Source organism: Oikopleura dioica, chromosome XSR, assembly GCF_907165135.1.
Source record: "Oikopleura dioica chromosome XSR, OKI2018_I68_1.0, whole genome shotgun sequence".
NCBI classification, from domain to species: Eukaryota; Metazoa; Chordata; class Appendicularia; order Copelata; family Oikopleuridae; genus Oikopleura; species Oikopleura dioica.
In genome coordinates, this window is record NC_137294.1 from 11,884,127 (window position 1) to 11,908,869 (window position 24,743).

Genomic DNA, 24,743 nt, shown 5'->3' on the forward strand with positions numbered 1-24,743 from the left:
CATTCGAAAGTAAAGAGAACAGAAATTTGTTCTTGTAATTTATTCATTTTCAAATAGCAGAATTGTCCCACAGAAGTGAACCATTCAATTGAAGATTTAACCTTTTCGAGATCAAAGAACGCCGCGTTTTTACGCAGCTGAAGTACCATTTTTTTCCAAGGCAAATTTTAAAGGTCGAAAATCTCAAGTCCCGCGCCACTCTTCCTTGATTCCAAAACCGACGAAATCAACTTCTTCCTCGGCCGATTGTTTATTTCTTCATCACAGTAATTGGTCTGATTCTAATCCCTTGTTTGAACTGATGGAGTTGAAAGTTTGCGATTTGAATAATTCAAATTCAAATTTGAAAATCGTGGTGTTGTTATTTACCAATTTGGAATGGAGAAAATCTGACCTCGTCAATAAAAGAACCAACACTCGGCAAAAGAAGAAAAAACTAGAACGAGAGTAAAATGAGACTTTTCCCAGCGATTTTTGTTGCTTTTGCCGCTGCTTATCCTTACGGTAAGACTTGTAATAAGGGGATGGAGGGACTTAAGCCTACCGGGAAGGGTCCCTACCCGTTCCGATAAGATAGTGATACTCTTATTTAATATGGCCAGGAGAAAGTTCAAAGCTTTAGTTTCTTTGGAGGCCGGAATCCTCTCTGGAATCAAGAAGCCGCTCGCGGCTTCGAGACGAAAAATATAAGCCGCGGCTTTTTATTATTATTTTCGCTCGAACCCGTTAGCGGCTTTTGGGATCGGGGAAGATTCAGAGGAGCTAAAGCTTTGAACTTTCTTCTGGCCAAAAAATCAACACTTGAGAAAATTGGGATTCTTGATGTTTACTCCGATGAACAAATAGAACCCCTAAATACTCGACTCTCTTTGTGCAAACTCTCAAAATAAAAAAGTCTGCACAAAGTGTCAATTTTACCAACAAACTACTGTCATCGAGAAGCTGCTTGCGGCTTTGAGCATGAAAGACAACAAAGACTGCCTTCGCGCGGCTCATTTTTTTTAGTCAAAGCCGCACGCGGCTTCTCGAGTAGATTTGAAATTGAATTTCAGCAAACATCGCCTGCAACGGAAATCGTCGCTACTCGTGTCGTTTCTGCGGCGAGTCCTGTGGCCAGGAAAAGTGTCCCGAGCCGTTTAAATTGGAGGACTTCGCTCACCCGGACGACTTCCCGGACTGCACTTGGGGATGCTACTGCGAGGAAGGGACTGTCTGGTCGCCAGATCACGAGACCTGCGTCGACGGTAATCGGGCGAAATATGAATGTAGTCGAGTAGAGTCGACTTAGTTGGAGATTTAGCTAGAATTACCTAAATTTAGTCGAAAAAAAAGAGAGCGAAATCGAAACAACAAGGCGGCTAACATCTCCTTTTAGTCGACCCCGCAAGCGGTTTTTCGATTTCGTATGATTTTTCCGACTAAATTTACGACTAAATTAACGATTGTTTGTATACGTCGCTTTTAAAGAGTAAAAGTCAAGCTCGAAATGAGTGTTTCAAGCCGTAAAATCCAGGCTTCTGCTTTTGAGAATTAATATAACTTTTGATTAGTCAGTATGAGGTCGTCAAAGATGCTGTCAAGATCGCTCAAAACGATGGTTTATTACCCTTGGGGTCGGCAACCCATCTTTCAAAGAAAAGATGGGAAAGGGAAAGATGGGTTTTCCGAAAGATTGGAATGATGGGAAAGATGGGTCCCAAAGATGGGAATGGAAAATAAGCTAGGAGTGTATTTTTCTTTCACTGGCGAAATCCATCTTTCGCATCTTTTGAAAACCCATCTTTCCCATCATTCAGACCGAAAGATGGGTGAGGGAAAAAAGACGAAAACCCATCTTTCCCCTAACCCATCTTTCGAATCATTCTCATCTTTGAAAGATGGGTCGCCGACCCCAGATTCTAGCTAAATCTTCCACTTAGTCGAATAAGACTAAAGTCGACAAAACTAACAGTAAGCTTAAAATTTCAGTTTAAAATTTGCATTCAGGAACTTGGGATGAATTCTGCCCGAAATACTACCCAGTTCACTTTATTCCCAAACTCGGCTGAAATCAGAAGAAAATGCAAAATTAAAAAAATTTGATTAAAATTTAAATCTTGAAAAATAAAATAAAAAACAAGAGTTCAACCCTCAAAGAATCGATCAAGTGACAGTAATTACGAAATAAAAAGCCGCGGAAAAGCGGAAAATTCCCAAAAAAAAAGAGTGATCAAAAAGTGGCGCCATTTTGCCCCGCGTTCAGGCCAATTGCTTCTTCCTGTTTTTAACAAAACGAGAAAGAGAAAAGCGCGAAAGACTCCCACTTTTAAAACTTGTGAAACTAACAGTGGGAGTCGCAGTCTGAGTGAGAAAAAAGTATATTTCCCGTACTGGCGCGGTGAGTTTTTTGAACTTGGCGCCGCGCTGTTACGTCATCGGGAGGCGTGGGCGGCCGATCGCACTGATTCGCCGTCGTCCTTCCTCGATTTCAGTGACGGTTTCAGTCGCTTTTTAAGAATCGCCAGAATCGTAAAATTCAGAGAGAAAAGCTCCTTTTCTGCGACATTCAGAGAGTTCCTGTGCTCCGAAACCTGTGTAGAGATCCTGAGTAAATGTCCTGAAAGAATTCGAAGGAAAAAACTGTAGAATCCGCAAAATCCTTCTTTAGAAAAAAGCCGCTACGCGGCTTTATGTCAAAGATTTTTTAAAACCCTGAATCAGGTATTCTACACAGGTTTTCGAGCTCATGAAAACCATCTTCTGCCTTTACCTGAGACTCCTTATTCAAAAAACTTTTCTAACAAATTCTTTTTATTTTAGAATGGCGCTTCCACGAGTTTACTTTGACATGAGCATTGGCGGCACCGCAGCCGGCCGAATCGTCATGGAGCTCCGAAGCGACGTCGTTCCCCGAACTGCCGAGAACTTCCGAGCTCTCTGCACCGGCGAGAAGGGCTTTGGCTACAAGGGCAGCTCCTTCCACCGAGTCATTCCCCAGTTCATGTGCCAGGTAATTTTACTCAAACGATACTTTTCAAGCGACAAATTGAAAAAATAGTTCAATTTTGTCGCTAGTAAAACGTCGTTTATTTACAAACCTCTTTTCATCCATTCCTAACCGCTTTCTAGGGCGGTGACTTCACCAACCACAACGGCACCGGAGGCAAATCGATCTACGGCAACAAATTCCAGGACGAGAACTTCCAGCTCCGACACACCGGCCCCGGAATCCTCTCCATGGCCAACGCTGGTCCCAACACCAACGGCTCCCAGGTACACAACCAGTTCTTATTGCGAGAAAACCTGCGTAGAAAACCTGAGTTAGGATTTGGCACAAATACCATTCTTATCAACTCCTAAGTACTTTCGAAGCCGCTGTGCGGCTTCATTTTTGCGAAAGCCGTTACACGGCTTGCAATTAGGTCATTCGAATCGTGACCCAGGTTTTTTGGTAATGGGCGAATTGGATAAGTTCTAACATATCTTGAAATATTTAACCCGTCTAACATTTCTTTTTCAGTTCTTCCTCTGCACCGTCCAAACCGCCTGGCTCGACGGCAAGCACGTCGTCTTCGGCTCCGTCGTTGAGGGCATGGACGTCGTCAAGAAGATCGAGTCCGTCGGCAGCCAGTCCGGCTCCACCCGCCAGAAGGTCGTCATCGCCGACTGCGGCCAGCTCTAAATCGCCCGTCCCGCGCCCCAGAGTCGCCCGTGATCGTCCCTGAAATCGAATCATTCTCCCCATTGCCCCGAACATGTACCACTTAGTTGTTTTCTGCCAGCTCAACTACTTTAGTCCAATTTTGTTGTTCTCAACGTTCAAGTAGGTAAATTTTGATCGCTGCCAAAATACAAGTCTTCCCCTTACTCCCGCGTCTGTGTCTTTTTACTAGCAGAGATGAGAACAGAGTTACAGTCACTTCGAAAAAGCAGGAATCGTCGTCGGTTTCAACCGTTGTCTAAAATCGAGAAGCCGCTTGCGGCCTCGAGCAAGAAGAGTCGCACTTATAATTTAGGTCGTGACACCCTTATTTTTGCCTGAAATCAATCTTGAAGACGAGAAATAAGGGTATCACTTTCTACATTACAGTGGCGTTTGCGGTTGCCTCCCTGTTGGAGCGTCCCTCGTTGCCTCCCTATCCAGACGCTCTTTTTCTAGAAGGGCGCATTAAATCGAACCAGAAATCGTCCCGCGTTGCCTCCCTCTCTAGACGCGTTTGGATAGGGAGGCAACCGCAAACGCCACTGTAAGCATTAATCGGGTTCTCTAGAAGCCGCACGCGGCTTTGAGAAAATAAAATTGCAGCCGCGCTTTCTGCGGCTTTTTCATTCTAAAAACTCGAAGCCGCAAGCGGCTTCTCGAATTATTCTTCTTTGACTTCATGATTTCGAGCTTGTTGTTTTCTCTAGAATCGCTCCCTCCTTGTTGCTTTTATGTCAGTTTTTCAATCATTTCAAAAACTTGAATTCCAATTGTCCCCTTTTTTGGTAGTGATCCGTTGCTTCTTTTAAGACAGTCAAGATACACGAGTTCGAATGTTGGCTTCTGCTTATAGCGTTCATTCTGGCATGGAGCCTTCGACGCGAACGCTTTCTCCTTCTGTTACCGGAGGATCGATACTTGGAATCATGTTTGATGGTGGCGTTCTTCTAGCTGGCGACAGACTCGGCGCCTACGGCGGCCTCCACCGCTTCCGAGACATCGACAGGATCTTGAAAGTCAACGAAAACGTTCTCATCACCTACACTGGCGACGTCGCCGACTTCCAGTACATCGAAGGTAAGTTTTTATGAGAGAAAAGGCTAATAGGACATAAAGAGTTCAGATTTTCAAGATGTTTTTTCTTATCGACTCTACGTAGTGACACCCTTATTTTTCAACTCAAAATAAAGTGGATATCATTATCAAGTGCCTGAACTTCATTTTCAATGTGAAAGTTAAGGGTGTCACTAGCTTAACTCTCGGAGACATTGTACAGTGTATGACCCTTCTTTAAGAAATTCTGGAAGACGAGCAGCGAGAAAACGACATGAGAAACGACGGCTATGAATTGGGACCCTCTGAATATTTCAATCTCATGGGTCGAATCATGTACAATCGACGGTAAGCCCTTATTTTGCACAACTCTTTTGACCAAAAACTGTTAGATCGAAGGGCAACCCGCTCTGGAACCGAATCGTCGTTGCAGGATACGACAAGGCAACAGACAAGCCATTCATGGGCCAAATCGACTCAAAGGTGCAAAAGAAAGTGACGAGAAAAAGGCCAATTTTGAATTTAGGGAACTGTTTTCGAAAGCCACTTGATCGGAACTGGCTTCGGCGGCTTCCTGGTGCACCCTTTGATGGAACGAGAATTGGAGAAGATCGAAGGACGGCCGACTAAGCAGCAGGCGACCGAGATCCTCGAGCGCGCGCTCAAGGTTCTTTACTACAGAGACAAGACTACTTACAACAAGTGGAGCATTGGAACTACAGAAAAGGTAACACAACTTTTTTTTTGAAGAGAATGGTAAAAGAGAACATTAATGAGAGGTCAGCCATTATGAACTTCATTTTGAAATTGATATCGTATTATTTTTTGCAGACATTGTAATTACAGAATTTCTTTTTCAGGGAAATAATATTGGTATTTTAATAGCCTGTCGAGAAAATCCGATGGATGTTCATCCTATTGCCTCATTTTGAACTAAAATTCTCTATTAATTTTGTGGAAACTTGAAACAGCTGATACAAAAAGTATATAATCCAGTTGTTAACGGCTAGGTCGAATTATTCTCATGCTTCTTATCAATTCCAATTAATACTGTCTCATTTTAAAATATGATCGCTAACTTCCAGTCCTCCTTTTTATACCTCCAAAATTTAATGCTCGATTGAGCAAGCATAATTTTTATAGATCTTCAAAATCGAACCATTAACGACCCAAATTGCTCATAATTTATGGCCCATCAATTTTATTAAAAGAAGATCTTTCTTTTTTCATTTTTGATCAAAATATAAGATTAATTTTTATTGAAATAAACAGAATAATAGAAGCTATTTTATTAAAACAATATTCTCGACTTAGCTGCCCTGTTTGCTATTCTAGCATTCTTCTCGATTCATTTTGAACACGATAACTAATTATACTTTCCAATTACAGTGGTATAGACACAGTAGTTTTTCATAGTGGCAGTTTAAAAACAGCCAAAGCTAATTTTTGACTCTGTTTTTCGTCGTGCTTTGGACTCATGTTCCGGTGTTATGTTTAATGTCTCATTTTAAAAGCTGACAACTATTCCTCAGTTCCCTCTTTATACGGGACTTTTCATGCTTGAGCTAGTTTTAGAGATCTTATCAGAAAAAAGCAACCATAGAAACAACCATAAAAAGCAGCAATCAGCTACTCATAATTCAGGGCCCATCGATTTCATCGAAATCAAAGAATAAATATCCTTTAGAAGTCCAAACTCCCCAATGAACAACTAAAAATTCCCCCTTTCAGACCGGATCAACCATCGAAGCTTCCCGAGAACTCGCGACAAACTGGGAAATCGCCAAACTGATCGTTGGCTACGAGTAATTCCAAAACCCAACCAGCGCTCTCACTACTTTTCATCTCTAGCTCTTTACATGTATTCTGAAAACTGGAAATCTCTGTTCGATTTTGTTCAATTTTGAAAATAAATATTGCCGAAATTTCAAAAAGCAAAAAAAAAAAAAAAATCAATCTCTTTTTTTTTTCTTTGTAGAGAGAAAAGCGCCACAAATGAAGCCGTACTATTTCTTCAAGTATTTTACGTTTGTGGTGCAGGAAGAGGCGAACTCAGAGGACGGACTGATTGACTTACAGTCGCTGCTCAAAGTTTTACAGGAGGAAATCGGATGCGATCCTAAAGGAAACAGTTGAAACATAAGAAATGAAGCTGGCAGTACCATCTCAATCTATTTCTATTCTCGCAAAGCAGCTTCGCGGCTTTGGATTTGTGCTTTGATGACCCTGACTTAGCTTTTCTGGACAGGATGTATCCACGCTCGTAGCTGCTAGCGGCTCTTGGAGAATCCTAATGATACATAGTCTATGTCTCTAAGAGAAATTAACTTTTGGTCGAATAAAATAAGGCTGTCATAAGGATATCGATTATGACTTTAGGAAAAAAGTAAAACTGTGTGTTCCTTTATTTTGAAAACTGTGAAAAGAATACATCCAGATGATCTTCAAATTAGATATGGCAGATATTGTGGCTAATCATCTGGAAAGAGAGGCGTTCGAAAAAGTTCAGAGTTTATCCGGAGAGCAAGAGAAAGGTTCTTTGAGTCTGAGGAGGCTGGAACGATCACTTTCCAGAAATCAAGTAGGAACGCGTCTTCCAAAGACAATAAAAATGCGGACCTTCATTTTTGATGACGCAGGAAAGAACTACTGTGCGAAAACGGGGTGAAAATTTTGATTTCGCCGCCGCCTGGTGGCTTGAAAAGGAGGATTTGCTACAGATGCTGTGAATTTTCGACGTCGCCGAAGATACTCCTCGAGTGCAAACTCTGCTGGAGGAAGTATCATCTCAAGTGCGACTGTAAGCGAGTTCTGTTTTTTCTTCGTTAGATGGTTCAATTCTAGCCGGCTGCGTTTGTTACAGAAGTAGAAAGAGAGAGGAGCAGCGAGCCAAGGCGGATGTTCCCAAGTCCTTGATGAAAATCTTAGGTAAGAAATCGGGGCACCCAATTTTTATTGGTTCCAGACTCGCATAGTGTTTCTCTGGGCTCGGCAACCTGTGTAGAAAGCCTGAGTCAGGGTCCAAACAAAGAATCCTGGATTTTGATTGGTCGAGACAATGAACTCTGACTTTTGATTAGTTGAATCGCTCCATGTAACCTTTTCTTTATCCAAAACTTAGATTACAAGTGGAAATCTCATTCAAAAATTGATATTTTAGGTCTTGAGAACTCACTGACAATGGCAGACACAGACTTCCTGAAGAAGCTATTTATGTTTATTTCGAAGAACAAGCTAAAAATCAAGCCACTGCCAAGTCCTGCGAAAACTGCCGAATCAGAAAGAATAGCGAATGAGAAAGCATGCCAAGCTGCGAGTACACTTAAAGACGAAACGCCGGAGATTTTGCCAAACGGGCTTCCGAGAAACGCGCCGAAGCCAGAGCTGATCCAGGCGGTCTTCAATTCGAAAATGGTGCAAGCAAAGCTCAAACTGGAAAAGCACAATACACCGCGCTGCGCAAAATGCTTCAAACGCGCCAACTGCCAGGTCAACTGCTGCGAGTTCCACCTCTACTGCGATTCTTGCCGATACGAGGATCAGAGAGTTCTCACTGTTTCTTGCGACGACCGGGATTTAGTTTCCAAGAAAGACGTCAACGACTGTAAGTTATCAAAGTTGGAGTTGTCTCTAGTAGTCACAAATCATTCGAGAAGCCGCTTCGGCTTCGAGAAAACGAAAATGAATCCTGGCGTGCGCGGCTTTATATTCTAAGCTAGAATTTCTAGGAGCTCAAGAAATTCGAGTAGCCGCTTGCGGCCTCTAGCTGTTCAAAAGAAAAGCCGCGCGATGGTCGATTTCTATTTCGTTTTCTCGAAGACGCAAGCGGCTTCTCGACAATTTTGATAATCACCCAATTATTCTTTAATTTATTCTTAAATTTAAGGTCGAACGAAAATGATGATGGCGTCGACGAAATTGTGGGTACATGAGAAGGAGGGACGCACAATGAGCAAGTCCCCGTACGTCGACATTAAGGAGATTTACGATGACGCAGTTAGAAATTCATCGAATCTGAATCGCGATTGCTTGCCTTGCCGAAAGCCGGTCACAACAGGAGTCAAGATCAATATTCCAAGAGAGAGCGGCTACGACTCCGATTTCCTAGAGAAATAGAAGAAATCGAAAATCATTCATATTTGAAAATTCACCTCAGGATCACTCACTTCACTCAAAACAAAATATTTTTCACATTGACTGCCTTTCTTCTTTTTTTTTCACTCGAACATGGATAAATAGGAAAAGAAGAATCAAGTTTTATTTTTCAGAAAAAAATGGGTGAAAAATTAAAGCCTTGCGATTTCTTTAAGTACACGAGTTTGCTTTTGAACGAGGCGAATTTCAAGGATAAAGAACGGGGAATTATTGAATTGCGCGAATTGGAGAAGCTCTTGGTCGAAAAAACTCCGATACACCCGATAGGAAAAGGAGTTACTGATTCTCTATATGAGTGAATGACAGACCATCCTGTCCTATATTTACCCAAGAAAAAGAACTCTAAGTACCTTCCTTACAAAGTCAGTAACTCAGGTCAGATTTTATCCGATTGCTCTTTCAACTGGATCTTGCGATACTCGCGGATTTGGGAACTAAAAGCTCTCGTCAAAACCTGGCCGAGAAGATTACAATCATGGCGAAAAGCAACCGAGGAGACAAGAAGAAAAGACCAGTCCGATTCCGCAAGCCCGAGCGATCCTTCCGCAGAGCACAATTAGGAAGGCGTCTTTCCTCTTTGAAAGAGTGAACTTTGACCTTTTTTGAATCATTCGTTTTCGTGACGCATGGAAGAGAAAATTGTCGAAAATCAAGGCGCAGTGGTTTTAAAAATCCCGCCTGGCGGATTGAAAAAGAGAATTTGCTTCCAATGCGTTGAGTTTTCCCTTCTTCCGAATTCGCTGCAGTAATGCAGGCTTTGCTGGAGAATGACACATCCCAGTTGTGACAGTAAGTTTCCTTTTCCAGCAAATGCTCGATAGTATGCGTATTTCTAGAACTGTGCGTCTGCCTCAGTCAGAATAAAAAAGCAAAGCAAACTGCTGAAACGACAATTCCATCATCTCAACTAGAAATATTAGGTAAGAAGCCCCTGCTATATCTTAGATTGTCATTAGAATATGTACTCAATAGACTGGGGTGTGGTTTTTGAGGGGTACGAATACCGTATGATGATCTGCAATCCTATCAGAACCCCCTGTCGTAGAGTGCAGGTTGATTTAGTGATCAACGTTCCGTTCTGATATGGGGTTAATGGGCTTTTCATGGGTGAGACGAAGAATTTTCGGCTCTTATTTGCTAGAAGCACCCATAGAACTCCATATCTTACTTTAGAAACCCCTTCATCCATTAAATAGAATATGGAAGGCTTACTATGCACTGTGGGGATGGGGTCTTTATAGCCAATCATAAGTCCGTTTTCTAACTCTCAGCAAGTAATAGATAAATTTTCCTAATGAAACCCCAAGCCTAAGCTAATTCTAGGACTTGAGAAGACCAAAATCACGCTTGGAGACAAAAACTTCCTCACTCAACTCTTCCCTTCTTCAACAATATCCGCGTCCGACAAACAGCCACTGGATCATCTCAAAAGCCAGAAAAATGCCACCGAGACCGTCCTAAAAAGCCAGTTCGACGATTCAAATCACCGCCGAATGATTTCGGAGGCGGAGAGTGATGCCATCCTGTTCATCGAGAACGCGAAACTGACTCTTCACAAATACCCACTTCGCTGCGCGAAATGCTTCAAAGCCGCCACCTGCCAAACGAACTGCTGCGAGTATCACGTGTTTTGCGACCTCTGCAAAGAACAGGCGATAACTTGCGAGGATGAAAATCGCGAGCTTCTGACGAAGATGCACATTGGAAGCTGTAAGTTATAAAAGCAAGGAAGACAGCTTCTTTCATCGTTCTGTTTTTGAAGATCGAGGGAAGGTGATCCAGTTCGTGACCAAGCACTGGCACGAGAAGTACAAAGCCGACCCGAGCATCGAAGATCCGATGATACCGCACAAAGAAACTGGAACGACCCTGAAAGAGATTCACAAATCAATGTGCGATGAGGGACTCATGTTTTATCGACGCAGTCTTCCAGTCGTTTCAAGCTCGAAGGCCAAAACCGAGAAACATCCTATCGTCAAAACAGAACGAGAAGAAATCGAATAAATCACAAAATTTCACAAAACTCCGCTAAAAGTTCCGCTTCAATCAAAATCACTGCTGTAATTCAAAATGCTGCCTCACTATGCTACTTTCTGTTTGAATAGGGTTATCAACGAATAAGGTACGAGTATTCTTTGTTTCAATCAATCAAAGCCAAGCAAAACCCTATTTATCAACCCCAGGAGCAAAAAGCTCCTACCTTTTATGGGGCGTAGAGGGTCTCTGACTGGCTGTGACAAAGAGTACTCGCATCATATTTGCTTAAATCCTGATAGAAGGCCTCTAATTAATTTGGTTATTTTGAAGAATGTTCTCCCGTGCTATCCTCCGAACTTCTGCTCGAGTCGTCCCCCGACAGACCTTGTCTGTTCGATACGCTGGTGAGAAGGTCAGTTTCATGGTAAAATTATCTTTGAATAACTCCGTTTCTAGGCAGAAATGAGCATCCAGCAGTGGCTGAAAATGGAGCCCGCTCTTGAGCAGGTCATCTTCGTTCTCATGGGCGGTCTGGCCGCCATCATCGTCGCCCAGCTCTTCGGTGCTTCTCCCCCAACTGCTCTTCCCGCTGGAGCCCCTACTGTAATTACCTTATCCTTCCAATCAGTTCATTTATGATTTTACTTTCAGTACCCTTGGGAAAACCCACCCCAGGTCTCTGACGCCGCTTTCGGCTCTCACCCAGTCGAGAAAATCGTCATGGAAGAACTCGGACTCAGCAGCTACGAGGTAAGGAATCCTTGATCAATGGAGAAGCCGCTTGCGGCTTATACAGAATTCTTCCAACACATATTCGATTGAATTACCTCTGTCAAGAATTCTGGGTGATAAGAAGTCTCTTCTTTTGGTTTCCGATTTCTAGCGCTCTTTTAGGAAGCCAAGCCTTACCTCAAGGCCTGGTGGGCCGAGCAGCTCGCTGAAATGTCCGAGGACGAAATCAAGGCGCTCAAGACCAAATACCGACTCTGGCAATAAATCAAGTTCAAAGTTCTCTTCTGTACCAAAAAATCGACCAAATTATTTATTGGTGTGAATAAAATATCTCACCGTCACGGAATATAAAAACACTTCCTTTCTTTGAGCAATGATTCCATCAGGCTTGAGCATTTGACCTTTGTAAAGAAGACTTAAGTCTAATGGATACTTTTTGCAGAAAGTCGAAGTCGGAACGCCATGCCAGTCGAGAAAAAGAATGGCGAGTGGTTGAGTATGACGTTGGCGCAGGTGTTCAAAGGCAGGGTTCATCCTAAACTTATGAATTAGCTCAAAGAAATCAATACTTTGTTGACTGATTTGTTGAAACCATGTAACAGATCCCTGGAGTTCTGTTTCGAGGAAGAAAGCAACGACGTGGGAGACCAGGTGATCTACAAAACGAGGGCTGGTCGTCAAATCGTCGCCATGCTCGTTGCCAGCTCCAAAATGGGCATGACTCCGATGGATGTGTTCAATGAGGTACTCGTGGAAGATCACGACATTCTCGCGTTTCTTAAAGAATACAGCGTCACTGAAGATGTAGGACATTCAGTGACGACTTGGAGTCGCATTCAAGGTATTAGGGAAAAAGGTAGTTATCGTATTCATCACTCTAGGTGGGGTTTATGGGGCTTTTCAGCCAATCAGAGAGCACTTTTCTTTGCTTTAGCATATCAGAAGTTTTGTGGGGTTAGTGGGGATGTTCTGTGGGGTTGGTCGTTTCTAACTTGCTAAGCAAAGAATACTGGTCTTTGATTCGCTGAAAAACCCTATAAGCCACATAAAAAGGTGCACTCTCTCTCTCAAAAGAAGCGGAAAATTAACATCCTTTTTCTTCAGCTTACCTCCTCTTCGCGAAGCTAACAAAAATGAACGTCTTCAAGCCACTTGGAAAATGCGACGTTTCCTCTTGCGATCCTTCCGAAGAAGAAGTTACTGGGTTCTCAACGGAGTCCGAGAGTATCCCTGGCCAGTAATTCTTGAGAAGCTACTGTCCAAGGGTACGACTATGGTCAACGATGAGGCCATGTTCTTTTTGTGCCTCGTTGCTACGAATTCCTGCTACGACTACTCTAGAATAAACTCAGTGAAGACACAGTAGATGGAGTTTTTCTCTATGTATTTGGCGCTCGATCATAAAAATGCAAAGCGGCTTTCGCCGAGAATGGCAGGACACTGAATGTTGAAATTTGCGCCGGGCGCAGAGTCGAGCGAAAATCGTCCGCCTCCGCGCAGCCCGAGGCACACTGAGTTACATAACGGACTAGCCGCTCTGAACCCATTATGCCTTCCGGCGCGTTATAGAATTACTATGCCATTATGCCTGGGCAAGTTTTTGGTCCGCAAGTTCCTGGGCCACTTTTTGGTCCTGGGTTTCTTGGGCCTGTTTTTCCGAGCGGTCTTTTGCCTGGGCTTGCTTCAAAAGCTGATTTCGCGTGACGGGCCGAGTAGCATAGGGGGCTGGAAGTCTGGGATTTTGTAGGAGCGCACAACGCGCGCAGGACCAGGTGCTGGTTCTGACGGTGCGCTAGAATTTCCGATATCTGCAGGAACTGTCAGGGGTGACTGTGAGGGTTCAGGATGACGGTTTTCGGCCGGCGAAACGGTATTCTGAGTAGAATCAGCGGGCGGTACTGTCGTATTCGCAGGATCCTCACAGTCAAAGTAAATCGTTTCCTCTTGATCGGGAGGTGGCGGAGTAACATTTTCAGGGCGCACTGCCTCCGGATCAATTCTGAGGTTATCAGGAGGAGGGTCCACGAGCGGAATTGGACTTTTGGAGGGCTGGGCGTGGTTTTTGGCAGCGGAATATTGAGGGCAGGGAAATATGGAATTGGACCAAGATGTGGGAACCGCTTGATCTTTTTGATACAAGAGGACCGATGGAACCAATCCGAATTACCTTCCTCGTCAGAGGCCTGGACAACGAATCCGTTCGAAGCTTGCACGTAATACGGGCCAAGCCAGCGACATTTGGACGACTTCGCGACTGTCGAGTTTTCGCGCTTGATCAGAATTTCGTCGCCAGGTTCTAACGGTTCAGGGGTGATTCTTGGACGGTTCCGGAGCACAGATTCGTCAGCGTGCTGCTGACAAATAGACATTTTATCGTAGAGTAGCTTCGTAACTCTTCTTCGCTGCTTGAGGAAATCAGGGATATTTACGCCCGACGGCATCTCAGTCATTCTATCGAAATCAGAGAGCTGCGGGGAGTACCAAAAACGGCTTCGTGAGGCGACACGCGAGTGCTCTTGTTGGGCATTGCATTCATGATAAAGACGACTCTTTTGAGCACAACCGGCCAGTCAACCGAGAGTGAATGCGCCATGATAAAGACAGCATTTTTCAGCTCTCGGTGACGAGACTCGAGGAGTGAGCAAGATTGAGGTCTATATGCGCAGTGAAATCGCCATTTCAACTTATTCGCGAGTGCAAATTCGGCATTGAGCTGACTCGTAAAGTGCGTGCCGCGGTCGGTCGACAGGATTTCTGGCTGGGGATAAACGTCGAGTAGATTTTCAGTAATTGCCTTTACTGCGTCCACCGCGCGACAGCGACGGGTAGGAACGACAATAAGGTATTTCGTGAAAGTGCAGAGGATCGTGACGGCGTACCGGAGGCCTGATCGGCTGACCGGAAGCTCAATAAAATCCACGTGGCAACGCTGAAAGGGCCGTTCGCCTTTGACAGTAGGGCGGAAACCGGGGTCTTGATGACGTCCACGTTGACCACTTACATGATGGCAAGGGCAGGATTTGACGTAGTTAGTCACATCAGTTGCGAGACTGGGCCAAGTCATATGCGACATTTTCTCGAGCATTCTCTTGCCTCCAGCGTGATTACAGTTATCATGATATGATCGTAACACGTCTGGACGGAGAGAGGCGGGAATGTACATGCGTTTTTGATGGAGCAAGGCACCAGTATCTTCACATAAGCTAAGATGACGAAATTCGCGGGCAAGATAGGCCGATTCTTCGCATTTCGAGTCAGATTGAAATGCTTTGGAGTGTCTCAGCGCATCCATCGCGTCTTTGATCGGCTCGCAGGCATACTGTTCTGATGTGATACTCGTCTTTTGACACAGTGAACTCTCGATCGGGACTTTGTCGCACACGTGGGCAACAAGGTCACTTCCGTTAGACATCGATAATTCGTTGGCGTCAAACTGTACTTTCGGCTGTTTGGAGAGATCGATCCAGGATGGAACATAAATCCGAAACCCGTGGAAATCGTGGAATTGACCGGCTGGAATCGATTCACCGTTGAAAGTCGGGCGAAGAGTACTTTCGTTTGACGGGCGACTGTAATAGTCAGCCAAGGAATTCTTCTCTCCTTCGAGGTATTGAACGCAAAAGTCGAACTGTGAGAGGAAGGCCCACCATCGGGCGAGCTTGTCGTTCTTACTTGTCTTCGCGTCAATAAAACTGAGGGCTTTATGGTCGCTTTTAATGATAAAACGGCGACCAGTGAGGTAAACACGGCAATCGGTAACAGCTAGAACAACTCCGAGGGCTTCTCGCTCTGTGGCAGAGTACCGTCGTTGAGTGTCTGTGAGTGTTTTTGAGCCGATTCGGACGATTCTCGATTTTCCATCTACGACTTGGAGCAGGGCCCAGCCGGCGGCAGCTGAGCTAGCATCTGTTACCAAGCAGAAGGGAAGGTTGAAGTCCGGGAACCATAGAGTCGCTGGCGATGCAAGTTTCTGTTTTAACTTGTTGAACGCCTTTGACGCTTCCGATGACCACGTAAATTTTGACTTGGGGCGATTCGTTTTCAGCAATCCGGTAATTGGCTTCATTATGTCGCTGAATGACTCAGAAGCGACATTGTCCATCGGCTTGACAGAACAGTAGTTACGAATCCAATTACAGAGGCCAATAAGGCTTTGAAGCCCTTTGTAATCAGTCGGAGGGGTCATCTTGAGGATAGCGGCGGCGTTGTCGGGATCGACAGTCGTTCCATGAGTGTTGACAATGCGGCCCAACCATTTTACCTCATCATAAAGCAGAAACGTTTTCTTGCCTCCAGCGACAAAACCGTATTCGTGTATTTTGTCCAGGAGCTCGATCAGTGTTTCGCAGTAGGTATCGAAGTCAGAAGCGAATATGAGGATATCGTCCACATACACTTTGATGTTTTCACGGTATTTCATGCCACGAAGAGCAAATGCAATAGCGCGAGAAAAAATGTGACCGGAAGTGCGGAGCCCGAAGGGCAACCGCGTAAATTTGAGAGTTTCATTATTCCAAGTCACGGTTAGCTTGACCTGATCTTCCTCTCGAACAGCGATATTCCAGAAGCCTTTCGAAATATCGATCGTGCCAAAGAATATCATGCCCGGAGGGATCTCGGCTTCAGCGTCGATGGATGGAATCATGAACGTGTCGTTGTTAACTAATAGTTTGTTAACAGTGAGGTTGAGATTGAGGATTAATCTTGTTGAACCGTCGCTCTTGAGAACACCTCCCACTGGCGTGTTCCAGCCGCACGTGTTATCGCTTGGAACTAGAACAGTCAGGGCCTTGAGCTTCTCAAACTCAGCTGTTATCGCAGGTACATGGCGTTGCGCTACTCGGAATTGAGGGACGTGCTTCGTTTTTCCAGGCACGGTATCAATATCAGCCACATAGCTTTTGAATTTGCCAACAGGGCGAGAAGGAGTTGAATAAGCTGCGCGTCTGTCAAGGACGATCTGCGCGACTCGCTGAGCTCTGCTGGGATTGTCGCCGATGTGGATGTTGGCACCGATTTCCTTCTTGACGATCTCGACGAGATCGACAGCAGTGACGGACTCGTAAGCAGCGTAGGTTTTGCCAGAATCGAAGCACTGGAAGAAACTCTCGTACTTGGGGTTATTCACATATGGAATCTTAGCTAAGGTGTTTCCGTGGTAAGCACGTAACAGTAATTTTCGATCCCCAAGTACTTGAACGATTTCTCCGCAGCGGTCGAAAAGAGGATGTCTACCAATTATAGCCGGGATTTGCATCGTATTTGACGGAAGTACAAACCACCTGGTAGTTGGGAACATTGCGTGTGGGCCAATGCGAATGCTGGTGTTGATAACGCCAATACAGCGATTGTCAGCACCGATCCCCCTTACTTTCTGTGAAGTCGGCTCAATTTTGAGGTTGAGATCGCGTGCTGCACGCTCAGAAATTAGGCTTCCGAAGCTGCCAGTATCGTACAAGCACGGGACCCAAAGACCAGAAAATTTATGGCGTTGAATGAACTCCACAGGAAGGTAGACGGCTTCGCTGTTGGCCGAACAATGTTTAAAAAAGGAGCCACCGCAGACGGGCAGCTTAGCAGCTTTGGCAAGAGAAAGTCCGACGAAATCAGATGTTCCGCCGGAGCCAATTAGTTTTTTGAAGAATACTCGGGGTGAGGGTCAGCGTAGTAAGATGCGTTGTTGTAATTGTACATCTGATTGTGTGGCACGAAAGGGGCTGCGTTAGGATTATACGGACTTTCAAAGTGCTCGTATCCCTGCGGCGGCGCGCAATCGGCCGACTCGGCGGCGTTGACGCCGTAGACTTGCTGACCATAGGCAGGGTTTGATTGGTATCGACGCATTTGAGGAGGGAAATTAGGGCCATCGTGGCGCCTGTACATAGACTGATTGTTTGGGTTACCCTTGGCGCCGTTGTTCCCATTGCCCGCGCTACCACCGTTGTTGGAACGATTGTTCCCGTTGTTTTGGCGGTTATCGCCGTTGTGACCATTGCCGTTGCCAGCGTGGCCACCATTGTTATTGCCATTACGGCGGCGACGTCGGTTATTATTGGATTGATTCTGATTATTGTTCGACTGAGCGTTGTTGTGACGATCGTCATCGTCGCGCTTGTCGTTCTTCGCGCTGGAATTGTTTCCCTTCTTGTTAGACTGGTTTCCAGGGCGTCTCGACTCGGCGGCGTTGCACGAGGAGAAAGTAGTCTGGACGCTGAGTGCCTGAGCTCTCGCAGCAAGCTGGTCCGGGGATGAGAACGTACTCAACTCGATCACGATGGAGCTGTACAACTCGGCCGACTCCTGGCGGATCGAGTGCAAGGTCTTCATCGTGACGAGGAGATTAAAAGCATCATGAAATGTCGGAGTGTAGGAAGTAAGCGTAGGGTCAGCTTTGATCTTGTTCGCTTTGATCAGTTCCTCGTAACCTTGGATGATCGGCTCTAGCTGGGCAACGCACTCGGCATGGAAGGTCGAGAACGACTTATTAAATGGCTTCGGTCGGTTCTGCCATGTTTCCAAGCGTTGAAAAACGTTGCTCGCATTGCCATAATTGGTTTGGATGCACTTGATGAGGTCGCTTTCACTCTTAATTGAAGCAAGTTCTAGCGTCTTCAAAACATTAGCCGATAACTTAGGCTTAATGGAAGCGTAGATGCGTTCAAAGTCGAGAGTTCGGCATGACTGGATAATCGCTCTTACTTTGTTGATGAACGTGCTAGCATCTTCGGCACTGGCACCGGTAAACTTGGGCAGTGATTGCAAGTGTTGGCACAAAAGTTGGCCTTCTAAATGAATCATGTCCGAAGAACCCGAGCTGGCGGAAGTAGCTGGACCGGCGCTCATAACAAGTTGGACGAGTTCAGCTTTGGCATCGGCGATCTCCTTCTCGAGGTCAGCTTTTGCCTGAATCTGGGCATCCGTGGTGGGAGGGCGATCAGTGTAGGTATCGAGTTTAGTCTGAGCCACAAGAATCTTGGCTTTTAGTTCCTCCATTGTCGTAGTCATTGCTGAAAGATGGAGATTCTAGGAGTGCTACACTATCAAGGTTTGATTGAGACTTGGGATAAGAAACCTTTCGGAATCTTACAACGAAAATCTTTCGTTGAAAAATGCGCGAAAATAAAATTTGAAAATCTGATATGGGGCTAGCCTAAGTCTAGTGCGCAACGGCTTGTCCGGATTCCGTTACACTGACTTGATCTACAACCGCGATCGACTGTTGTCGTTCTCATCAACAGGTTCGCAGGAGATTGTGCGCAAAGTCCGTTACTGCGGACATGTTATTATGTTTTCGACCTTGGAAGCATCCGTTGCCTCGAAAACTGACCAGCAGTTTCCGGGGAAAACGGCGTTCTCATTGGCCGCCCAGGACCATCCCCCTAGACCGCGTGATAATAAGGGCTGGGAGCTAGAACTAGGAAAAATTATGACGAGGGGCGAAGTCGCGCCGCTCGGCTCATACCTTGACCGACAGAGTTAACGTAAAAATAACATAAAAAAATAACGAAAAAGTAAAAATAAACATAGGAAATACAATACCGAGTGTCGTAGAGGGAAATTCGAGCACTCGGCTCTTCTGCACACCAGTTACTGGGTTCTCAACGGAGTCCGAGAGTATCCCTGGCCAGTAATTCTTGAGAAGCTACTGTCCAAGGGTACGACTATGGTCAACGATGAGGCCATGTTCTTTTTGTGCCTCGTTGCTACGAATTCCTGCTACGACTACTCTAGAATAAACTCAGTGAAGACACAGTAGATGGAGTTTTTCTCTATGTATTTGGCGCTCGATCATAAAAATGCAAAGCGGCTTTCGCCGAGAATGGCAGGACACTGAATGTTGAAATTTGCGCCGGGCGCAGAGTCGAGCGAAAATCGTCCGCCTCCGCGCAGCCCGAGGCACACTGAGTTACATAACGGACTAGCCGCTCTGAACCCATTAAAGTCGTAGTTGTCACTTTGAAAGAAGAACCAGCCGACATCGAAGAAATCAACTTCGAACACGAAAACGAGTACTCCAGTTTTGTGGTAAACAACTTTTCTGGCGATGAGTCCGAAGACGAAACTTACTTGGACGAAAATCAACGGCCGAGGTTAAGAAAACGACGCAAAGATGGATCTGCCAAGGTTTCTAAAAAGATGAAGACACCGGTAAGTCATACTAGATATCCTTTGATTCTATTGAATATTCGTTAGTTTAACAAGCAGCTTCTCATTTATCTCTCGATAGTCCGTCAAAAAGTTTCTTAAGGTAATCAGAAACGCTCCCTCTTTAAACTCTCTGGTCAAACCAGTAAGCGCTGTGGATGAAGCCGTTGGCTTGGACTACACTGACGGCAACGAGGTCACTTACATCAACACTCCGATGATCGACGAAGACAACGAAATGGAACTCATCCAGAAGCAGTACGAAAAGGCGGAGAAAAAACGAAAGAAATCGCTGGAAAAAGAAGCAAAAGAAGCCTCAGAGCAGCGAATGCGCCTTCCCCAAATTAAAAACATGACGGCAAAGTTGAAAACAGAGCTTCTGGAGAAAATCGCCACGAGTTGCGGCAAATGCGGAAACAGCGAACCGCTGCTCGACATTCCGCAAAAAGACTACGACGTGCTCTTCCGGGAACACATGATGCAGGTGCACGGAGAAAAGGACGTCACCGCGCTGCAGAGCGAGTACGACGCCGAAATGCTGCTCAAATACAAAAACGCCAAGACTAAAGTCGTCGACGGAAAGACGCGTTACATCTGCACCAAGTGTCCCGAGCCACTTTTGTCCTTTGAAGCGTATAGAGATCACGCTCAGTGGCACGCAGAAATTGTTGAACGCGAAAAAAATTTCAGGAATGGATTTATTAGAATTACTTTCACAGTTTTTTATTTCATTTTTTCATCCAACGAAAAGTGCGAAGGAACAGACGTACCCCTGCTCGGAAGAAAACTGCCATAGTATTTTCACTAGCTTCTTGGGCGTCTGGAATCACATGAAGGTCGTGCACCCGCGCTTCGTCTTCCCATGCCGAGTTTGCGACCAAGTCTCTCGCACCCAATTCGGAGTAAGTTCAGCATAGTGACACCTTTATTTCATCCCTTTCTTCTCTGCTGGAGATGAAAAACATGCTCTGTTGATTTTTTTTTCAAAAAAAATTCACTCAAGAAAAAAAATCATCAAAGTATTTTCTTTATAAAAGCTTCATTTCAAAATTCATCTGTAAGACATAAAAATTGAATGAGCCATTTATATGTTCCAAAAACACTGGTCAAGAAATATCGTCTAAATTCAAGATCGGAGAGGAACAGTTGGGATCGACAAAATGAAATGAAAAGAGGGTTGAAAATGGTCAGAAATAATCATGTTTTATCAAGTTCCCTCCTTACCATTATCCTTTTCTAGCGTCAGCAGCATTGGCACAAGTACCACTATGACGAGGGGACAATCAATGTCTGCGAAACTTGTGGCGAGTCCTTCACTTCTCAGTTCGCCCTCTACCATCACACCAAGCAACACCGCGCAAAGAAGAAGAAAGAGGAAGACGAAGAAAACGGCATCGGCAACTTGGCATGCGAGTTCTGTGGAAAAGTTTACACGCGAAAGATGTCGCTCAGAAAACACATTGAAACTGTTCATGGAGAGCCTAAGTACAAGGTGACCGAAAAGAAACAAACTCTTCCTTATAAAACTGTCATTCTAGTGTCCATTGTGCCCAGCAAAGTTCCACCATCGCAAAAACATCCAACCACATTTATGTCGAGAGCACGGGGCGCCGCGTAAATTCGCCTGTGAGCTCTGCGGCCAACAGGTAAAAGAAAAGACAGATAGGATTGATGCTAGAGGTCTGTTCAGTTCATCCACGGAACGCACTACAAGAGGCACATGAAGCTGCACGAAGAAAACCCGGGAAAAGTGCGGACGCCGAGGGCGAACCGCAGCGCCAACGGAGTCAACAGAAAGGACCAACTCAAGAAGGACGGGCAAAGCAGGCAAAAGCTGCCCACTTACGAGCCTGAGCCGATTTCGATCGCGACATTCGGGTTTAGAATCTTCCTTGATTACTGTTTCAAACGAGTTTTCGTGTATTTTCTTGGGTAATAATTCTGAGAAATTCTTTGAAATTCCGTTCTAAACCCGTCAAAAGTTCCCATCGAAGACGATGTCCAAGGAGAGCCCTCGACTTCTGCTCATCCACACGCCTCGGGCCCTATTTTCCCGCCCTTTCAACCCTTCGCCGGACAAAACCCAGACCCAAATGGGGGGCCCCAACAGCCGCCTTTTAACTACAACAATTTTCACTCCATCCTGGGCAGCACTTATCTCAATCAAATGCTCAACAACTAGCCGTTTTTGTCCCTATTTTTTGCATTGAAATCCCAAAAGTCCAATTTTTAGTCTTTCACGGATATTTTTTATGAAACAGGCTTTTTCAAATAGCCCACCTGTAATTGATAAATCAAACTGATTGAAAATTTCATTGGAAGTCATATTTTTGAAAACTCAATCTCGCTTATGTATTTATTCCTCCCTTTTTTAATCATCAAAAACTCTTCAAAATCTCCATTTTTAACTACTCCTTGTTTATCAGAGCTCGCCAGCTTGTGTAGATACCCTGAGTCAGGGTCCTGAAGGAGCTTTAAGGTCAAGCAGGAGCCTACCTCAGGTTTTCAACACAGGTTGCCGAGCCAAGTTATTCTCAAAAATGTTATTCATTTTATTTTCTTCTGAGTATTCACTCCTTTCTCTGCTGATTTTACTGCCAATCGACAAAATGCTGTTTTTGTCAATTTTTTTCATAAAAAGATGAAAAATATTGTTTCAGAAATTTCATCGAAATGAAAATCATCGGCGCTGGATTGTGTCGAACTGGAACCATGTCAACGCGGAAATTTCTTGACGACAACGGCTTTGGTCCCTGTTATCACATGCAGGAATGCATCTTGCACGGGCACAGGTCGATTTGGGAATCAGTCTTTGAATCACAGGACTATCAGCCAGTCGATCATCTTCTAGGTAAATTTCCACCATTTTCGCCGACCCCAGATCATAGCTCATTCTCTTCTCCCTAAATTAACTCCAGTAATCCAACCCTTCTTTTTAGAAAGCTACAACTCCGGATTGGATCTTCCGTTCATCGCCTTATTCGAAGAAACGATGGAAAAGCATCCCGATGCTAAAGTAATACTGGGCGTCCGAGACAATCCACAAGTTTGGGTAAAGTCGTGGAGAGCCACTGTTGCAAAAATTTGCGAACTGCCGTTCTGGACGAATATTTGTTTGATGAGCGAGAAGCCGATTTCTGATATGGCTCAGTGCAACATGCAGCGCTTTCACAACTATTTCTGGAAAGTGGTGATCGAAAAAGGAAACTCGATTTCGGAAAAGAAAGTAGAAGTGAGGCCGACTTGGGAAATGACGGACGAGCAAATGGAACAAGTCTACTTGAATTGGAACGAATACGTCATTCGAACGGTGCCAAAGGAGAAACTGCTAATTTACAACATCAAGGAAGGAGTAGCGCCGCTAGAAAACTTCCTGGGTCTTTCGCTGCCGGAAAATTATACGATGCCCTTTGTAAACGATACGAAGCAGTTTGAACAACTGACAATCGCCGTCAAGGCATATTCCACAATTCAAATTATGGGATACTCCCTCTTCGCCGCCAGTTTAGTCACCAAGAGCAGAGGCCATTTAACGGGCGCCCTGACCTTAATTATTGGCTCGGTAAGAGAGATCTAAGGGGATCGTCATAAGAAACCGGGATCTTTCATCGGAATTTTCTCCTAGAATTAACTTAAAAACGTGACATCCTTATTTTGTTTCGCGAAAATAATGAAACAAGGCTTTAGTTCAAGCCCGGCAACCTGTGGAGAAACCTGAGTCAGGTTTTATCTCCTCAGGTAAAGAACTATTTATATTTAATCAATCTCTTTCAAGACCCTGACTCAGGTTTCAACCCAGGCTCCAGAGCCCAGGCGATACCTGTAACTTCCTTTTGTTGAAATAAATAAAGAATATGCCTCCTAAATCTAAAGAAAATAAAGATGAAAGATCCCGATTCATTATGCTCACTCCCTTAATTTAGAATAGCTAGAATTGACCGCTTCATTATTCAGCTTGGCGTGCACAGAATAGTCCAAAAGGCGAAGCTCTCCGACCCTGTAAATCCGTTTTCTTTCAAAGACCTGTTGCCCAAGTTTTGAAAAACAGAAACACTCTTCGTTGTTGTCGGCGCCAAATAAAACATAAAGTGCTACGCAGCGCAACGTCAGTGCAACGTGTCATGGCGCCTCTCCCGCTGGCGTCGAATTTGCCATTTTTTCTGCCTCTTCCGCCTTTTTTCTTTAAATTCTAATTACCACAACTAGTTTTTTCTCATTTTAGAGATAATAACAAAAAAATGAAGCTTGCCTCGATCTTCGCCGCTGTTCTTGGTTCAGCCAGCGCTCTTGACGAGCTCAAGATCGAAAAGACCCACGAAATCGCCGGTAAGTGATTGATACGCTTAATTTAATCGGGCAGACTACATTTATTCCAAAACGCAGGAACGGTACTAATTAAAATTCTCAGAAGCTGACTGCAAGCACAAGTCGCAGAAGGGAGACAAGCTCTCGATGCACTACACTGGCACTTTGATCGACGGAAAGAAGTTCGACTCCAGCCGGGACAGAAACCAACCCTTCCAGTTCACCCTCGGCGCTGGAATGGTCATCAAAGGATGGGACCAGGTACTTCGACTTCAATAACTTCAATTTTTTCTTCAAATTTTTTGCAATCCGCCCCAATTTTGCTTGACAATCTTGACTAGATCTTTTCCTTTTTGTTGAGCATTGATTTTCAGGGCCTTTTGGACATGTGCATCGGCGAAAAGCGAACACTGACGATCCCACCTCACTTGGGCTACGGCGACCGAGGAGCTGGAGGAGTCATCCCCGGCGGCGCCACCCTTCTCTTCGACGTCGAGCTGCTCAAAATCAAGCGAGGAAACGATGAACTCTAAACTCTTTGACAAACAAGAAATTATTAGTGCAATTCTTCCCACGACTATCGATTCTGTAGTTCAAAATACAAACTAAAAAGAAATATTTGAAAAAGGAGATCTCTTGAACATAGTTTAGAAGATTTTCTTTGGTTTTCGTCATCTACGTGGATGCAAGATAA

The 24,743-nt window shown here is 44.8% G+C and overlaps 8 protein-coding genes across 11 annotated transcripts; all 8 read left to right on the plus strand.

Annotated features, from left to right (window-relative positions):
* The first annotated feature begins 383 nt into the window (after positions 1–383).
* On the plus strand, positions 384–2,125 carry LOC145710464 (uncharacterized). 2 transcript variants are annotated; one of them, XM_081788221.1, is made up of 4 exons: positions 384–504; positions 1,053–1,244; positions 1,551–1,597; positions 1,987–2,111. In XM_081788221.1, exons 1-4 carry the CDS (start codon positions 453–455, stop codon positions 2,080–2,082), a joined length of 387 nt encoding a protein of 128 aa, XP_081644347.1. In that variant the 5' UTR covers positions 384–452; the 3' UTR covers positions 2,083–2,111. The 2 variants fall into 2 exon arrangements, with proteins under 2 accessions (XP_081644347.1, XP_081644348.1); XM_081788222.1 differs by lacking the exon at positions 1,551–1,597 and having other exon boundaries at positions 1,987–2,125.
* A 674-nt stretch (positions 2,126–2,799) lies between these two features.
* Positions 2,800–3,846, plus strand: LOC145710461 (peptidyl-prolyl cis-trans isomerase-like). The gene is made up of 3 exons (XM_081788217.1): positions 2,800–2,989; positions 3,109–3,252; positions 3,500–3,846. Exons 1-3 carry the CDS (start codon positions 2,801–2,803, stop codon positions 3,659–3,661), a joined length of 495 nt encoding a protein of 164 aa, XP_081644343.1. The 5' UTR covers position 2,800; the 3' UTR covers positions 3,662–3,846.
* A 616-nt stretch (positions 3,847–4,462) lies between these two features.
* Positions 4,463–6,665, plus strand: LOC145710458 (proteasome subunit beta type-4-like). The gene is made up of 5 exons (XM_081788213.1): positions 4,463–4,759; positions 4,978–5,083; positions 5,128–5,218; positions 5,262–5,462; positions 6,467–6,665. Exons 1-5 carry the CDS (start codon positions 4,516–4,518, stop codon positions 6,542–6,544), a joined length of 720 nt encoding a protein of 239 aa, XP_081644339.1. The 5' UTR covers positions 4,463–4,515; the 3' UTR covers positions 6,545–6,665.
* A 1,519-nt stretch (positions 6,666–8,184) lies between these two features.
* Positions 8,185–24,613, plus strand: LOC145710462 (uncharacterized). 2 transcript variants are annotated; one of them, XM_081788218.1, is made up of 4 exons: positions 8,185–8,339; positions 8,622–8,659; positions 24,153–24,310; positions 24,424–24,613. In XM_081788218.1, exons 1-4 carry the CDS (start codon positions 8,200–8,202, stop codon positions 24,580–24,582), a joined length of 495 nt encoding a protein of 164 aa, XP_081644344.1. In that variant the 5' UTR covers positions 8,185–8,199; the 3' UTR covers positions 24,583–24,613. The 2 variants fall into 2 exon arrangements, with proteins under 2 accessions (XP_081644344.1, XP_081644345.1); XM_081788219.1 differs by lacking the exons at positions 8,185–8,339; positions 8,622–8,659 and adding an exon at positions 23,916–24,070 and having other exon boundaries at positions 24,424–24,604.
* LOC145710457 (uncharacterized) lies at positions 9,231–11,162 on the plus strand. Its single transcript, XM_081788212.1, has 4 exons — positions 9,231–9,679; positions 9,727–9,810; positions 10,214–10,600; positions 10,653–11,162. The coding sequence occupies exons 1-4, from the start codon at positions 9,658–9,660 to the stop codon at positions 10,892–10,894; spliced, it is 735 nt and encodes a 244-aa protein (XP_081644338.1). The 5' UTR covers positions 9,231–9,657; the 3' UTR covers positions 10,895–11,162.
* LOC145710463 (uncharacterized) lies at positions 11,176–11,953 on the plus strand. Its single transcript, XM_081788220.1, has 4 exons — positions 11,176–11,279; positions 11,324–11,470; positions 11,519–11,617; positions 11,762–11,953. The coding sequence occupies exons 1-4, from the start codon at positions 11,199–11,201 to the stop codon at positions 11,861–11,863; spliced, it is 429 nt and encodes a 142-aa protein (XP_081644346.1). The 5' UTR covers positions 11,176–11,198; the 3' UTR covers positions 11,864–11,953.
* Positions 11,999–22,369, plus strand: LOC145710450 (uncharacterized). 2 transcript variants are annotated; one of them, XM_081788205.1, is made up of 10 exons: positions 11,999–12,122; positions 12,202–12,455; positions 12,704–12,793; positions 19,539–19,747; positions 19,848–20,432; positions 20,494–20,646; positions 20,985–21,236; positions 21,283–21,390; positions 21,435–21,611; positions 21,726–22,369. In XM_081788205.1, the coding sequence occupies exons 1-10, from the start codon at positions 12,025–12,027 to the stop codon at positions 21,924–21,926; spliced, it is 2,127 nt and encodes a 708-aa protein (XP_081644331.1). In that variant the 5' UTR covers positions 11,999–12,024; the 3' UTR covers positions 21,927–22,369. The 2 variants fall into 2 exon arrangements, with proteins under 2 accessions (XP_081644331.1, XP_081644332.1); XM_081788206.1 differs by having other exon boundaries at positions 12,202–12,440.
* LOC145710453 (uncharacterized) lies at positions 22,405–23,925 on the plus strand. The gene is made up of 3 exons (XM_081788209.1): positions 22,405–22,595; positions 22,684–23,306; positions 23,699–23,925. The coding sequence occupies exons 1-3, from the start codon at positions 22,418–22,420 to the stop codon at positions 23,783–23,785; spliced, it is 888 nt and encodes a 295-aa protein (XP_081644335.1). The 5' UTR covers positions 22,405–22,417; the 3' UTR covers positions 23,786–23,925.
* Positions 24,614–24,743: the final 130 nt, after the last annotated feature.